The 18659-nt window shown below is 38.6% G+C and overlaps 1 protein-coding gene across 16 annotated transcripts in view; it reads right to left on the minus strand.

The window, feature by feature from the left end:
• MAST4 (microtubule associated serine/threonine kinase family member 4) overlaps positions 1 to 18659 on the minus strand; it is a gene marked incomplete at its 5' end in the record, with an annotated part of 197844 nt that overhangs the window by 111453 nt on the left and 67732 nt on the right. For 12 of the 16 annotated variants that reach the window (XM_083403588.1, XM_083403589.1, XM_083403586.1 and 9 more), the window contains one exon: positions 11224 to 11255. The exons of the other annotated variants lie outside the window; for them this stretch is intronic. In XM_083403588.1, the coding sequence (XP_083259714.1) occupies positions 11224 to 11255 (32 nt within the window). The remainder of the gene's footprint in view (positions 1 to 11223; positions 11256 to 18659) is intronic. 16 annotated transcript variants of the gene reach the window in all.

Genomic DNA, 18659 nt, shown 5'->3' on the forward strand with positions numbered 1-18659 from the left:
TTCCTGGGAGGGGGGGGAGTGGTGATTTTGGCCATCCTCTATTGTTAATACTACTGAAAGAGTAGAATTTACTACTCTGTGGATACCACAATGGTTCCAACAGTAGGGGGGAAATTTTCTTGTTGTAGGTGGGAGGGGAAGGGGAAGTTTGGGGTTTGTTCACCGTCCCGCTGTTAAACTATTGCAAGTTGTCGACAATAGCCTTATAATGTTTTCCACGCGCTCCTATAACGTACTAATCAGCCTGGAGCAAGTATGGATAATTTAAAAATAATCACATGGAATGTTAATGGACTGAGGTCACCCATAAAAAGGAGAAGGGCTTGGAAGGAATTAAGAAAAGGGAGACCGGACTTGATTCTGGTCCAGGAGACTCACCAGAGGTGGAGGGGGGCTACAATGAGTACATCTCCCCTCCCCTCCTCTTGGAGACAGTGGTTTGCCTCTCAAGGAACATCTAAGGCTCATGGGGTAGAAACATGGGTTGTGGACAAATCAGAATTTAAACCTGAACAAACCCTTAGTGGTCCTGATCGACTTTACTTGTTTATCAGGGGCACATTGCAGGACTGATGGCTGACTATAGGTAATCTTTATGCACCAAACAACCAACAAGAAGAATTTTTGGAAAAAACATTGACGGAGCTAGAATTTTTTTTTAAAAGGTCAAACAAACTTGGGGGGGAGATTTTAATTTAGTCCTAAATGAATATTTTGACAGAAATTGTTCAGGTCAGAAAAAAAGGTCAATAGAGGCTCCCCATCAACAAAAACCCCTCTGTATAAAATTCTTTAAAAATTCAATTTATATAACTGGCAAATGGCAAGCTCTGATTTAAGGGACTATACTCGCTTTAGTAATCACCATACAAACTACTCTAGAACTGATTGTTTATTGACATCAGAGGGATGGATCCATCAGATCCACTCCCTCAGAGATCAAAGCAGGAGAAGTCTCTGACCATGCTATGGTTATTGCTGAATTGCTGAGAGGAGAAGGATACCCAAGGAACCCAGTATGGAGACTTGACCCATGGCTACTGCAAGATCAACTGGTTCTAGAACGGTTGCAAAAAAAAAACCATAATTTTTTAAGATCAATGATACAGGATTATAAAACCCAGCTTTAACTTAGGATACATTCAAAGCAGTAATCAGAGGAACATTAATCAGTGAGAAGAGTAGAATCAAAAAAAGGAAATCAAATATTTATCTCCAATTAGAAAAAGAAATAAAAGAATTAGAAGAAAAACATAAAATAACATGTAGTATCAGAGTGTATCGCAAATTAATTTGGAAAAGGAAAGAATTAGTCAAGTTAGAAATACCAAAAATAATAACATCCCTTCAATATTTAAATCAACAATATTATGAATTTAATAATAAAAACTCAACAATCTTAGCAAACCAACTAAAGAAACGTAAATTAAACAGAACAATCCACTCAATAAAATCAGGCAAAGGCAAAATAACACATTATAAACTTAAAATTAACCAAGCCTTTCATGCATTCTAAAAGACCCTATACACTTCTGGAACACCATCTCTAAACGCCATTCAGGAATTTCTGGCCACAATTAACATTCTAAAATTAACAGAAGAGCATGCAACTTACTTAAATCAACCCTTTTCACTTGAGGAAATATTAGCTAGTATAAAAAAAAGACAAAACCATTTAAGGCACCCGGACCAGATGGGTTTACTGGCTATTTTTATAAAACCTTTTCTTGTGGCCCCATTTTTGTTGAAATTATTTACAGATATAAAGGATCATGGCCTGATACCTGGAACTTGGAAAAACACACACACCATAGTGCTACCAAAACCAAATAAAGATTTGGAGTCGGTTGAGTCCTATAGGCCTATCTCATTAATAAATGTTGATTTAAAATTACTTACAAACATTATTACACACAGGTTAGCGACGATTGTACCAAATTAAATACAGGTTTTATTAGGCAAAGGTCAATAACTACCCCAATTAGGAGGATCCTCAATGCAATATACTGGGCATCAAACCAACCGGCACCGACAGCCATCCTTACATTGGATGCAATGAAGGCATTTGACTGTCTTGAATGGAATTTTCTTTTTGAAACCTTGTGAGGTTTTGGTACGGGAGCCCCATTTATTGCACTGCTGACTACCTTATATCAGGAATGCACCACAAATATTTTGATAAGTGGTATACACTCAGAGCCTATATCGATGGGCCAGGGCACGAAGCAGGGCTGCCCATTGTCGCCCCTGCTTTTTGCCCTGGCCATGGAACCCTTGGCTCTAGCACTTAGGGGAGACCCTGAGGTGTCTGGAATACAAATTAATGGGCAGAGTCATCTGGTCTCACCCTGGAACAAGCCTCCCGGCTATAATGAAAATTCTTGATGCTTACAGAAAGGTCTCTGGTTTTTGTGTTAACTATAGCAAATCAGACCTGCTATGCATTCATATGCCACCTGAAGTACAACTACAATTTCAGCGCTCCACTAGAGTAAAACTTTGTCAGAAATATTTTAAATATTTAGGAGTTATTATCCCCAGGAACCTTCAAAATTTGGAAAAGCTTAATTATGGTCCAATGATCCGAGAGTTTAGACAAAAATTGAAAACTTGGAGCAAGGGTTCACTGTCATGGTTGGGCCGAATCGCCACTATAAAAATGATGGTGCTACTGCACCTCCTCTATCTCTTTAGAGCCTTACCAATAGCCATAGAAGACAAAAAATTACAAAATGGTGGAGAAATGGTGGAAATGAAGGAGCATTTATACACATGTGGTGGAAATGCCCATTGATTAAAAACTTCTGGTTAAAAATATTTCAGGATATGGAACAAATTACATATCAATCGATCAATTTAGATCCCAAAATAGCATTGCTTTCTATATTTGCAGATGAAGCACAAAATCTTAGAGACAAAGACTTAATTGCTCATCTTATAACTGCAGCTTATAACTCTTATAACTCTTATAACTGCTGCAGCACATCTGGCTGTTGCTAGACACTGGAGGACATTAAACGTGAACCTATATGAAGTTTGGTATGCTTATATCTGGGAATAAATTTTGATGGAAAGGTTAAGAGAAAGGGTACGTGAAAGAAAACAACGTGAGAAAATACATAACTTTTACATAACGTGGTCATGTATTTAAGAAAGAACATGCATTTAAACCACCTAAGACATGTGGAATGATATTTTTTAAACCAGCAACTGTAGAAATTTTTATTTTATTATATTATATTACTAATGTAATTACCTGGACATAGTTGGGGCTGTTTTGGGGGGGGAAGGGGGAAACTGTATTTGATTGCTTGTATTTGATTGTATGTTGTTCTTATATTCAACTAATAAAATATTTTTAAAAGTTTGCAACAGTACAAAAGAATAATAATCATTTTTTTTTAAGGAGTGGGGTGCAAAGAGGAGATAGGGCTCCAAAGACAGCCCAAGTGAACAGTGAACATGCTTAGTGGGCATGGAATGCTGACTGTCTGAAGTCAATAACATTGGGGGGGGACCCACATCAGGAACAAAAAAGCTATTCTTTCCTTAACTCTGAAAAAAAAAATATGCTGTTCCAGAACATGTCCTGACACTTAAAGGTATAAGTGTATCGCAAAACTAGGAGAGGGACCCATACAAGAACAGATATTCCCTGAGATAATCACAGTCAAACGGTTTAGAAGTCAAAACCAGCAACACGAATTGGGTCCAGAAACAACAGCCTGATGATGACCACACACACACACACCCCCGAAGATAGCAATACATCAGAAATGTATTGTTCCGAGTAAACTAATACTCTGGGAATTCTGAACTCCTGCTATCTAGCTCCAGTCCATCACATTTCCTCTTAAAATTGACTTCTTTGAGACAATATACAGAGGGGCATAAACCTAAGTTCTAGTTACTAAAGATGTAAAAAATCAAAGTAATCTAGAACTACCTGCATATGGTGGGTCTGATATCAAATAGACACCAAATACATTTAAAATATTCATAGAAAAGGCTCAAGAAGAAATTTAGTTTTCCATTTTGCTAGAAGCACTTCATTCTTATTTGTACATAGAAATTTCAGGTGATGTCATTTACTAAAATGCTTTAGAGTACATTCTGTTTTATTCTCTAGTGTAATGTCAGATTCAGCAAGTTTGCAATCAAAGTTTTTAGTCCCTGGCAGCCAGCTAGAATTGAATGTTGGCAGGCTCTCAATTGACAGGCTCCTACTGAGGTGCCATTGAACCATTAAAGAATAGTGCTGAAATGAAGCTGCTGGGATCTGATTATTTTTAAAGGAATGGCAAATGCTTAAAAAGATCCATGTGGTTTCAAGTTAGACTTTTAACTTTTCAATGAGACAACTAACGTCAACTTTGAAGGCAATGAAAGAACCTATATTTAAATAATGTGAGATAGGACTGTGTGAAATTTCCAGTTATATTCACAGCTAAACTTATGGCTTTCAAACAAGCATAAAAGAACAGGAAATCCAAGAAAAGAGTAAGAAATACACAATGCATACCTAAAGACATTTTAACCTTACTCACAAGGCTGACTCACTAACTCATGGGGTATCAAAGTTGTTAATGTAAAGTTGCACATGAACCAGAAATCTGAAATTTTGCACACGTGTCATCCAAGACAATAAAAATGTGTCACATTCCACTATGAGGAGATATACTGCAAAATGTTTAAGGTAAAGAAGCATAATCTAGAAATTGGAATTCCAGCACAGAGGAAGCCAAGCCAGGAATAGATTCAAAGGCTCAAACCACTTGGCTTTGCTTACTAGTCAAACTAACCATTTATGGTTTCCATGGACCAGTCTCTTCTCTCACCTTAACTCTTATCCAGGCTGCTACAGAATCAGAGCAGCATAGAGCAGCATAGGCCAATTGTTTAGAAGGCAAAGGATGTTTCTGCTCAATAGTTGTCAAAAAGCTGCAACGGTACTTATTCTAAATTTAGTAGCTTAAACTAACTTGCTTCTATCAATGTTTGAGAAGAAGTTAGGGAGGAGAAGAGGCACAAATCAGAAGGAAGCTGTGAATGGAGATGAAAAAGCAAGGCAATATTTGTTAGCCCTAACAGGAACTATCATTGTTGTCAAAGCTTTTTGCCCTGGGTGTAACCTTTTCCATATTTAGGGCTGCCTCTCCATTCAATTATTTCATTTGCCTTACAGATTTATACAAAAATAACATAAAGACATTTCCCTCAGAACTGCTTCAGTCCTTAATACTAGATATTACCAAAGTCTTTCAGCAGCAATTAAAAAAAAAATGAAGACAGATAAACAAGAAGTTTTAACTATAGTAACATTTGCAAATGCTTGTATACACAAAAAGTAAATTGCTTTTAAATCTACACTCTCAAAGAGCTCTAAAGGGTCTGATGAGTCTGACAGTCCCTTTCAGGAAGTCATGATGCTTCAGGCAAGGCTTGTTCTTCTATAGATCTTAAAATTCCAAAGTTAGTAACACTGAATATTCCTATCCACAAAATGCTACTCCTACATCCCTACATTTCTTTACATTTTAAACTCTGCATCCCACTTTTCTACCACAAACAATCCAAACCATAAAAGGTGATTAATCAAAAAAATGAAAATAGTAAATAAAAATACAACAGAATATGGAAATAACATAGGAAGAGAACTCCCTTTGCTACAACCTCCTACAAATCACATAGATGTGTAATGCATGTTACCAACTAACTAGTTAGTGAGAGGGAACCCTGAATTACCGAAGCCTCAGATACTGGGGTTCTCTCATATAATTAAGATAGCCAGAAGTGAGAAGGATGATGGCAGGAGAGTGTTATTTCAACTATAGCACCCCATCAGTTGAACATCTCCACAGAAAAGCTCACCTGCTGCCTACCATGTTATATTGCCAATGCTAGGTCCTACAGATTTTTGCTCTCCTGCACCCTGCCAATCTTCTGAATTGTCTTTACAGTGTTTTGGTTTTATAATTATGGGTGCAGTTTTACCTGTCTGATTTAACGATACAGGAACTTGTGCTTATATAAAATCCATGTACAACAGATGAGAATTATGAGCTGGATCTTGGAAAGGTCAAGGGTACATAAATATTTCTTCCTTACAAAAAAATAATTCTGCATATAGTAAAGCACATTTTATTATACCAAATTCAGTTTACCTATGACGTGTAATCGCATTCATCATGAAAACAATTAAACCCACTTAAAATGTTATTTGATTTAGGGCAATTTCTTCTCTATCATTTTCTCCTATCTAAATCTCCACAGGCTCTTGCTCCATTGTTCCCTATTTCTAAGCCAAAGAATGAAAAGACTAACATTTAAAAAATGCAGGATCAACAGGTCAGGGCATAGGACAAGACGAAAACTATATGAAGAGAAGCAGTCTACCAGATATACAAAGAGACTGAAAAAAACATCACTGGAGCAACACATAAAATAAGATTGGCAGGTGGTCCGCTTTATTTCTTTCTGACTTCTTCCTGCTTGCTGTTTCCGGCCAATTTTGTCAGGTTCATCTATTGGGTCTTGTTAGTGATTGCTAGAGACCTTTTACCTGCAGGGTATTCTTTTCTTTTAATAATGATACGCTTCTCCAGGAACACATATGCTGCACAAAGGAAGAGGTGAAGTGAGAAATATAGAATGTGCACTAAAAATCCACTGTGTTCTTTCTTTGGCTTCTCAGCTGCCCTTTTCAGGTTGATAGGAATTTCTGACATGTTGATTTGCATTCCCTAGATCATATCCTGTTACTCTAAAGAACAATTTATTTCCAGACAATAGTGTTCAAAAGCAGGCACAATTTTTGTCACATTGTGTTTCATGCTAAGAGGTAGTGCTGGTATTGCAGCAATAAATATTCCCATTATTCATTCAGGTGTCCACATAATCCACAACCAAAAAATGCTGCAATAGAAACAACCAGGTCAGGCTCAATCTCCAAACAAGTGCCTGCTGGAAGCAGCAAATGAGGAATGTCTGCACACTCCTTAACATGAGAGGGTCAAACATGTATAGGTCTTGTCAGCACACCAGTCCCCTAAGAGAAGAACTGTGTGCCAAAGGAACACAGAGAGAGTAGGTAAGCAGAGGATGGAGAGGATGGCTGAGGGGCTTCTTAATCACACACCAAACAGAATTCACATTCTTCTTTTTTCTCCTTCACTAATACTGCAGCAGGAAGGTCATCTGCTACAGAAGCTCTCTTCTGGTATTTCTGATGCTACATTTTAGCATTACATGATTGAAAGGAGCTCTGCAATATGATGTTGATACTGACAGAATCAGCAAAGCATTTTAAGTGACAAAGGCCCCTTCCAGTCTGGTAATCCTATTCTGTCTTCCTCTCCAAAGACTTCTGCATTCACTACTACTACATTGCCACCCTCTTTCCTCCTCTTCTCCTTTAACTGGCCACTCTCCTCAGTTTGTGTCTTACTCATGCTTTATCCCTATTTCATGCTCCCCATCCTCCGTCCTTCCACTCGCTGGGGCATGATTTCAAGTTTATTTCCCCCTACTTCCTCTCAAAATCTAATCAAGGACTTTGCATAAGAAGCTCACTGAAAGTGAAACTGATGTTATCCTTTACTATCCCCGACGTATTACAAATTAAAAGTGCTTGCCAAAGGGCTGGCCTCATCTTGTTAAAGACTAAGAGTAGTGAAGCTTCTGTGCAAAATTGCATGGGCTTAAGAACATGGACTTAAGAACAGTCAATCAACTGTAAGAGATGTTAGGTAAAGGTAAAGGGACCCCATTAGGTCCCTTTAGGTCCAGCCACGGATGACTCTGAGGTTGTGGTGCTCATCTCGCTTTACTGGCCGAGGGAGCTGGCGTACAGCTTCCGGGTCATGTGGCCAGCATGACTAAGCCACTACTGGCGAACCAGAGCAGTGCACGGAAACACCGTTTACTTCCCACCGGAGCAGTACCTATTTATCCACTTGCACTTTGACGTGCTTTCGAACTGCTAGGTTGGCAGGAGCAGGGACCAAGAAACGGGAGTTCACCCCGACCTTCTGATCGGCAAGCCCTAGGCTCTGTGGTTTAGACCACAACGCCAACCGTGTCCCACGTAAGAGAGGTTACTAGCTGCCTAATCTCTAAAAGAAGAGGCAAATTCTATGTTACACAGCTGATCATTCTGAAAACAGTACTTTGCTGCTTTTGCTACTTCATTACTATTTGTAAAGCAAGCAGTACAGTTACATGCAGGTAAAGGTAAAGGACCCCGGACCGTTAGGTCCAGTCGTGACCGACTCTGGGGTTGCGGCGCTCATCTCGCTTTATTGGCCGAGGGAGCCAGGTTTGTCCGCAGACAGCTTCCAGGTCATGTGGCCAGCATGACTAAGCTGCTTCTGGCGAACCAGAGCAGCACACGGAAACGCTGTTTACCTTCCCACCGGAGCAGTACCTATTTATCTACTTGCACTTTGATGTGCTTTCGAACTGCTAGTTGGCAGGAGCAGGGACCGAGCAACAGGAGCTCACCCTGTCACGGGGATTTGAACCGCCAACCTTCTGATCGGCAAGTCCTAGGCTCTGTGGTTTAACCCACAGCGCCACATGCAGGTACGCCCTGCTAATGACTAATTCTCCTAGACTATTATCACAAACCTATTCAACACTGTTGGGCCAATATTGCAATTTCAAACAGGCATGCAATGCAGTTTGGGCAATTGTCTCTAACCACATTTTTTCCACTGTGACACAAATCTAAAATCAGATATTAAATCTGTAGAGTTGAACAAAGTTAACAATAGAAAAATACAGACTTCTGCATAAAAAATGTAATACTGTCCCATTGTTCTTTTATTGTTTGGCTGTAGTGGGAGGATTTCATTCTATTTCCTACCTTTATCTCTTCTTCCCCAAGGTAATCCAATAATCCACACTCAAAATCACCGATAAACAGGCCAATTACAAACCCTTATCAACTTCTGGGAAACCTGTCAGAATGAGCCTCAAGCAAAAAGAAGCTTAACAATTCCTATTAAGTTGTATGCATTTGGAGTCTTCTGTTCAGCACCTCATCTGATGGTATCAGCTGCTTTCCATCCAACACATAATGAGGTTTATGATCATTATGTGGAAAACCTGCAACAGCCTGATTTTTCTATGTGTGAAAACTGATTGAGATAATAGAATAAAATGGTCTCATGCAAAATTTTCACAGATTATGGTTTGCCATATTTCATTAAAATGAGATTCAGTAAATGATAAATCTATCTGATAATACGTTAAAACCAAAAAAACACTGGTACAATTCTATTCCAAAACCCTCTACCATATTTGTTAAGTAAACTCTGCTATTCCTACAATAGTTTTTACCCACGTGCACAGAAGAGCTTCTAACATATAAAAGTAAACTCATTGCAAGGATAGTTTCAAAGTTACGTCATCAGTTAATAAATGTGATGTTACAATGTTCCAAAGCCATAATATTGAAAAGGATTTCCTTGTCAGAGATTATTTTGTTCCCACACTCATAACATTCAACTTCAAATGTTAATTACAGCAACAGCTTGGTTCTGCTTCTATTTCTGAAAAGTACATGCAGTTCTCAACCTTTTTAGTCCAATGCAAGATATGTGGCACTTAAAGAAAAACAAAAAATATGAAGACTACATGTTCTCATCATTAATACAATAAATAGTGGGTAAACTTGTCTGTTTCAAAACAAAAATAGACAACTATTAATGGTGGTCCTCAACTTGTGCCAATTTTTTAAAAAGAGAACATAGCCATCATAACTTGAGAAATTAGGTATAATGCACAAGGAGGCAATATACATCAGAGCAAAACTAATTTTAGTTTTGTTTTCACTTGCATTTTCTGACCTCCAGATTTTGTGAACACTTTTGACTGCACCTTCAAATATGCCCTCTATTTATATGGTCAAAAATTCACCAAAAGCTGGCTTTTAAGGCTCCTGAGAACTGTATATATTGCTGAGGTTGCCTACATGAGACCAGAGCCAGTTCTGCCATTTAGGCAACGGTCCCCAAGGCAAACGCCCCACGGGTTACCTGGTCTAGCAGCATGGAAGTGGTGCCAGCATCAGTGCTGATTTTGGCTAAAATTTTGCCGGAAATCATGTGAAATCTTGCTGGTGCTGCTTCTCCGCCAGCAGCGAAGGAGGTAGTGAGGGAGAAGAAGCAGTTCCAGTGGCAGCAAGGCAAGGCGGCACTTCCTGTTTTGCCTCAAGTGGCAAAACGGGACACACTGCCCCTGCACAGGACAATACAAGGGAATGCCAAAGCCTTGAAAAAATGAACTAGGGGGAAAGAAAAATTGCAGCCTCTAGCATCCCAAAGAAGATTCACTACTGGCTTAAAAACAGCAACGAAAATCAAAATCAAAAACCGAGAGACCCATTCAGACCACAGTCATCCATTTTACCCAAGCATTGTAAAGAAAAATATACAACTTAAAAGCACAAAAAGTAGCACGGGCCTTAAAAATTAACTGCTTAAAATGTACGTTGACTGCAATTCTATGCACACTTACATGGCATTTAACAAAGTGTGACTTACTGAACTTTTTGAACAAAGTGGGACTTACTTCTGAATAAACATGCCTAGACTTGTGCAGTTAGACAAATAAAGTCAAGACACACAAATTTACCCAATGCAATTATTAACCATGAGGTGTCAGTATATTTAACTCATTAATTTTCCAAACCAATACAAATAAATGCTTGCAAGTCTCTAACAATCCATACCTTGATTCTTTAAATATTATACTATCCAGCCTCGCTTGGCATTAGTTTAATTTTTAAGCTACTTTATTTTTGGCATCAATATTAAGGTAAAATTGAATCCATCTATGTACGTGTCTCTCTCAGCTATTTTTTGAAATTCCAAACATAACGAGTCCAAATAACATTTCCTATACTTGATTTATTTCTAATGTATTTTTGATTGATAGCCTTATTGATACCCAGAGTTCTTTCATAATGATTTCCTACTATAAACTATTAACTAATACCAGAAGAAACAGTCAATGAAGTACGAGACGAGGACAAACATTCAGTGAAGTACAAGGACATGGCGCATTGGTTTACAATGTTAGCTTTTTTGTGCACAATCAACTGCCATACTTAACCTTCATTTCATTGGCCACTAAGAGAAGGAAGACATATTGAAAAACTGTCAAGCCCTATGCAGAGCGCACTGAACAAAATAAAAAGAAGAAATTTCGACTACTTACAAACTTCCCCTTCTTGGAAGGCTCAGTTCCTTCTGCAAATGAAGAAAAGGGTAATTATAAAATGAATTCTAAGCATACAATAAGAATATTTTTCAATCATTTACCTAAAATGCCACATATGAATGGTTCAGTCATCATATTCTAGACTAAGATTTATGTTTTAAAAAATACATTAGTTCTTTGTGCACTATTTAATATTTCAAAGTTTAAAATTGCCTTAAGCGATTGCCTCTTATTTTGTTATACAGTATATGAAACTCTAGTACTTAATTCTGCAATCAGAAATCCTACTCAATGCCAAATCTTTGGGGGGGAGAAGCAACTGCATAGTTTGTTGTTGTTGTTGTTGTTTAGTCGTTCAGTCGTGTCCGACTCTTCGTGACCCCATGGACCAGAGCACGCCAGGCACTCCTGTCTTCCACTGCCACCCGCAGTTTGGACAGACTCATGTTTGTAGCTTCGAGAACACTGTCTAACCATCTCGCCTTCGGTCGTCCCCTTCTCCTTGTGCCCTCCATCTTTCCCAACATCAGGGTCTTTTCCAGTGAGTCTTCTCTTCTCATGAGGTGGCCAAAGTATTGGAGCCTCAGCTTCACGATCTGTCCTTCCAGTGAGCACTCAGGGCTGATTTCCTTAAGAATGGATGCATTTGATCTTGCAGTCCATGGGACTCTCAAGAGTTAACTTCAGTTAACTCTTAACTGCATAGTTAACTCTTAACTGCATAGTTAACTCTTAACTGCATAGTTAACTTCAGAAAATTCTTGGCATCTAATTACCAGGAAACAGGCAGTTTTCCATTAATAAGAAAATAGAGCCCAGGCAGTTTTCAGTCAGACTCACCTTTATGGCATGTAAAATGGGTCCTTACAAAACATTATATACTTTATTTAAACCCTTACTGCAGGACTATAGGTTGAAGCCCAACTAAACTGTCCATGGCAGAAAGGTTCTTTTCATCCACACAGAAGACTTTAATCCAGAGGAGGGAAGAAGAATTGGGGTAATTTTCACCTATTTCCCCCTGTATCTGTTCCACAGTACTCCACAGCGGCTTCTAACTCGACAGAGGAGATTTCTGGAGGTTGCAAGGGACTGCAGGGGAGAGGGTGAATTGGCAAAGTGTGAACTCCCTCACCAGCAGGAGCATCACCTGGATGGAACTCCAATCCAGGGATGCTCACACTAGCAAAAGCAAAAGGCCAGGATCTAAGACTATATATTTAACATTCACACAATATAAGCTTGCAGCACAGTGAGAGAAAATGTATAGCTCTTGTTGTTGCTGAAGCCACATTTTAAGTATATTTGCTCATCTTTGTTGAATCTCAAAACCTGAATTCAACATCAAATGTATCATTTAAAACAAGAGTGTCCTCATGATACATTGGCAATTTGTGGCAGTTCTAAAAAGTAATTTTTCTCACCTTAAAGTTATTATACACAAACACACACCTCATTTGAATTCCAGCACAGCAAATGCTACTTAAACATAAACTAAAATAAAACACGACAGAGAGAGCAAACTAACAATACATTGGTAAAGTTTCTTTCTAAATTCTATTTTTAATTCTATTTCTTCATATTTTTCATTTATGCATTATAGTTCAGAATATCAAAAATAAATGCTGAGTTATTGTACGCTTGAAAGCATTCAATACACTCACACAGCAACAAATGTCAATTTCCTTCCCTCTTTTCATACTCTACTGTATATAAATGAAGGATTCCCAGTTCCCATCTTATAAAGAATTAATGCCTGAATTTATTTATTTTCCTGCAAACCACCACCATCCAATTCTTTTTTCTTTTGCATTGCACTATTTAATTTTAAGTGCATGGTGATGGTCTATGGGTTGTTGCTTTTAACCTAGAAATGTTGGGGCATAATAAACTTTTACCCATGTTCTGAGAAACACAAGGATTTCCTACAAAGGGATTTTGCACAAATGTAACATTTCTTGTGGCGCCACATACTAACGAGGTCTGTTTTGGGATTAGTCAGAAGAGAATGTTCTCCCCTCTCCTCTCCCTTGATTTCTTCAGCCTCATATTTCTCTTCCACCTCCACTGACATGTTATTTAACATATCTCCAAAAGGAAAACTCATCTACCCTCAAATCTAAATTGAAACAAGATAGAAGCAGGAGAACAAAGGTATGTGGATGAGTGTTAGTGTCAAGGGTTTGGGAAGGTGGTCCAGAGAAAGAAAGGATTTGGTATGATCCTGAGAGAAATAATTAGTTTTAAGCTAGTCCCAATGAAGTTTTAAAGCAGGTTATAGTTAGAATAATGTTTTTCTTAGGCTTTTCATTTCATATTTCAACACACCTATCATTTAGAGGTCTACATCACCAGTGAACACTGAGAGTTCATACAAAGGAACTATTTACTTCCATATAAATAAAGTTGCCTCTATTTAATCGCTTATTTGTAAATACAATATTAGAAGAAAATTAATATATTAATTCTGATGTGTAGCTTTACACTGGGGGTGGGAAAATGTTTCGCCCTAGTAGGCCAGATCTTCATCTCATCCCCACCCTATAGGCCGACTTTGACATGATCCAATTGCATCATGATGACATGAATCATAGGTGAATAATCCAATTCTGTGCTAAACTATTATTTCCCATCTTAGTACTCTTATATTGTTCCCTGTATTATGGCTGAACCAACTGGAGTGTCTTCCTGTATAAGCATCTTTCACACATGAAGAAAGGAATAATAACCTAGGTGCATAAACAAAACATATATTTTATTTTTCATATTTATGTTATTATATTTTAAAAAGTATACCTATTCAGTAAAAGCATATAGTGCTAATAAAGAGGATATGGGAAAGCTGCAAGAATTTTTCACACTTGTTACATTATTTCATCACAGTTGTACAGTCTAATCTGAGTATGACTTAGTTGAATGCCACCCATTATGCCATGGGGGGAGGCAGACCTCAAGTACCTTGATCTGATTAAATGTTTATTCAGCACCATAATTAAAAATCAGGTTTATTTAATGTTAAGAAGTTCAAAAGGAAGCAACTTTCTGATTGTCACAAAGGCCAGTCATCCAGCACAGGGAATATACTCCTGTTAGCTACAAAACAGGATTAATATGTTTCCTCCCGAGCTCAATCTGATGAGATAAAACTGTACTTCTGTTCAAAGCACTAGAAATACATTTCACAGTAGGCTCACTGCTAACAATTTTTATGCCTGGCCACACCCAAATTTCCTCTTCGTGTTGCATGACATAATCTTTGGGTAACAAAAGTACAGAAACGTTGCCACAATCTGGCTCTCTGAATGCAACATTGTTATTATTTTTTATCTTGCAGTCCAAGTTTTCTCTCTCATTATCTGTAAATAATCTCATGTAATATTAAGAGGATTTTTAAAAACCTTGATGTAGCTGAGGGAAATATGCATAACTGTTTCAGTAGTTCTTCAGTAGTTGAAAAGCCTTGTTGGCATTGAACTGTGGAGTTTGTGCCGGCTTACAATTACAAACTTAGGGAATAGATTGGCAGACCAACCTACTGAAGACAACTATGGAAATCATGTTGTAATTGTAGAGCCCTCCTGATATTTTTGATACTCTCTTATTTATGTAATTTGCTTTTCTGTATTGATTTGAATGTCACTGTGCATGAGGTGTGAGGGGAGGGGCTCTACGTCTGGTGTGGGACACATTGTGCTCCTTCTGGGGTAGTTTGTCCACTTATGGTCTCCACCCTGCACTCAGTTCTCACTTGTGGCTCCTAGAAGCTGTCAGCATGCAACAGTGGCCACACTCTGGGAAACGGTTTTGACTGGTAAGATAAACCAAGTGAGGGTAGTTGATGAATTTCAACCCACTGTTGAGTTGGGTACTTTCCCTGTATGCAAAGACAGGCTCTGGCGGATTGAGCAGATGAGATGAATAGTGGGTCAAATAGCTAAGAAGGCAGTTTCTGCATGTGCTGTGGAGGGAAGGGAGGGGCAAATGGGGCTAATCAACCTGGCAAGGTAGCCTCTGATCCTAAGCCTCGGATATCTTCAGAAGAAGAAAAGCCTGAGGAGTAAACCCTACACAAATCCAGAGTGGAGTTTCTAAGACGGTTGGATGGGGTCTTGTATGCCTCATCCTGGCAAGTCCTGCAGCCAAGCTGGTGCCAAACATATTGCTCTGCTTTCCTTTGGACCACATCAGTGAGGTCAAGAGTGGAGTCTTGTTATCTGCACAGCCCAGGACCTCCATACACACTGCCCAGGCTTGCGCCCCCACTTCAGTGCTGCTAATGCATTGGTCTGACTTCAGCCCCGGAGGCACACTCCCATGTCTCCCAAGATAGATGCCAACAACAGTATACTAGAGATGTTGGAGAATTCCAAGAAATGGAAGCAGAAACTGCCAATGTCCATTCATCCCATGTCTGTAATGGAAATCAACCCAGTAAATATGATCAGTATTCACTTTTGTTGCTGTCTGCAAACAAAGCATAAATTATTCCTTCCCCCTCCCCATTTGCATTATTTCCTTTTCATTGAAATGAATGAAATGAAATAACATAATGACAACATAATTCACATAAGTTACATAATTACTTTCATAAATTACTTGATCTATGTAATTTCACCACAGCAGTCAATGAGACACACAACATAGTTTTGGGTGGAAGACAAACTGCACTGTAATGGAAACAGTGCTGCATGTGATTAATATAGGGCAGAATAGGGTAGAGCTGTACACATGAAGCATATCAGCATTCATTATTGAAAGTTTCTCATTTATTTTTACCAGTTCCGCACTATTTTCTTTCCCCCACCTTTGTGTGTGTGAGAGAGAGACAGGAGGGAGGCGGGGAGAGAGAGTCCGCTATATAGAGGGAAATCCTTGAAGTCTGAAAGCCAGGCAGCTTGACAAATGTACACCAAAAGAACAAGCAAAACTCTGAACGGTATTAAAAGCACAAGTAGTATTTTGGGTTTAAACAGCCTTGAACGCTCAATACATTCTACAATAAATGAAACCTGTTCAGTGTTCCTTAACATATGACACATTTCAGAACATCATGGATATGCACATAATTTCAGTATCCAGCTGCATTTCCAGCTGCAGGAACAAAGACTTTGACCTACAACAGAGTATAGATGAAAAGAATATATGCCTAGCCATACCCACAATACAGAAATTCTGTCCATTTGTTTACCCATTACTAGTAAATTACTGTAAATTCAAAATATTGATCTGGACACCTCTATATGGAAGCAAAGAGGTGCCATCGACTTTTGTTGTTTGTTGCTGGGTCCTATTCCCTGAAATCAATAAAAGCTACAATGTTCATAAACTGCTAAAGAGATGGCTAATGTTGTAGATATGGAGAAGCTTTTAGAATAAATCTACTTTCAGCTTTTGTGGCAATGTTTTCAAATATTGAAGTAATCCTAATGCATTTTCACAGTTACCTAAATATACTCCAGGAAATTTCTCACATGTCACATTTGTGAAATAATTAGGGCTTTATAAAAAATAAAACAAAAGCTATTCTACTTTCAGGTCCTTATTCTACCGCGCACATCACCGTAACAAAAGTAATCTGCTGCTCATAGGCAATCTACAGAACATCATGGCCATGTTTTTTTCCCCAACAAAGAGCAACAAGTAGGTGAGAATGTATCTTTTGTGTATCTTACTCTACTGGTAAAAATGTATAGGCTTTCAAGCTCTACAATTCCTCAAACAACTTAAGGAAGAAAAGTTACTCTGTACTCAAATTAATGCATGTGTAAACAACCCAGCTTTAAGTAAGGATTTCAGTTTTTCCAGGCAAGTTTACTCAGTTGCAGAGACTTATTTATCCACCTGGGACATCTTGACTTTTTTGTCTCACCTGGGGTGTGTCTGTATGCTTGCCTATGTGTCCTATAAGAAGCAAAAGCCTAAGAGGCTAGGAAAGCCAGAAAGCCCTAGACCCAGGAAACCAGTCAATCCACAGTAGTGACTGATCTCTAACACACTGGATTAAAAAAAATGAAACAATTAATAATGCAAGTACAAAACTGCTAAGTATCCATTGCAATTGCTGTGATGAGTCACCATATATTTTTAATTGTTATAAATAACCTCAATTGTGTTTGACATTTCTCTATGCTACTAATAAATTCAATTCAGAATCATGGGTTGAATCCAACACAGTCACTGCAGAAGCAAACAACTCATGTAAAATAACTTTCTCTCCTTTTGTCTCCCATGTGTGCATGCACTCCCCCCCCCCCCCGCAAATCTGCTCCAGGGCGTTTGGGGAAAATTCAGAGCAGAACTGGAGGGGGGAGGAGAGAAGAAGGATTGTTCAATATATACAACCCATGTGTTTGTATTTCACAGCTACCAAAAAAAAGGTGACCAATATTACAGTGAAGATACATTTATAGCATACTCAGATCCCTGTCAATGGCATTTATTTCCAGATCAGCATGTACAGCAGGGATGGAGAAGCTTTTGGACTCCAGCTCCCATCAGTCCCATTCACCATAGCCAACAGTGAGGAAAGCTACACTTTGCCATCCTTGCTGGATAGGAATGCAGCCTTTAGATATCTTCATTTTCAAGCATGAACCATACAGCCATGTTTCTCAGCCGTGGTTTTTTTTTTCCATTCTATGTTTAAGCTGAACAAAAAACTCTAGCCACAGTAATGAACTGAAGTAGCAGTGCACACATTCTTAAGAGCATTAGAGTTTTCTGGGCCAGGCCAAGGGCTCATGTAGTTCAGCATCCTGCAAGAGCAAACTCCCTTATCTGTGGTTTCTAGCAACTGGTATTCATTATTTATTTTTTATTTATTCAGAAGCAAACTGCCTCTGACCATGGAGACAAAGCATAGCCAGCTTCCTCTGTCACAGGAGAAGGTGGCAGAAAGCCTTGCTTCACTGAGTGTACAATAATTAAATGGATAGGGGATCCACGGGTGCAAATTGCCCTCCATATATGCCGCCCAATAAAACAGTCTCATTCTGCCACATTACTGGGCCAGCCCTAGCTGGGCTAATTGGTTTGTCGGGACTGTAGCCAAGATATTGTTCTGTAAATCATTGTCCCATTTTTTACACATTCTAGTCAATCACAGTTTTATTAAGAGTAAGCGGTTAGAGTAATTAACTTCTGTGCATGTGCCAAAAAATGGCTGCTGATTTTGAGCATCTAGCATGAGGAATGAAAACTGCATAGAGATAAAATCATCACAAAACCTCATATTATTGATTCAATAATGAGCAGAGGATGCACTTCAGTTCAAGGTAGTTTTCCTCTGAATACCTTTGGACATGACAAACGGAAAATTTATTCTCCGACTTGCTATTTTTGAGCTTTTTGTGGTATCACTAATTATACCTTTATCAATTACAGAGGCACAAACAAAAGCAAGAACCTTGGAATTGACAAAGGCCAAAGTACAG

The sequence above is a fragment of the Podarcis tiliguerta genome (genome assembly GCF_965153285.1).
Source record: "Podarcis tiliguerta genome assembly, chromosome: 11".
NCBI lineage: Eukaryota > Metazoa > Chordata > Lepidosauria > Squamata > Lacertidae > Podarcis > Podarcis tiliguerta.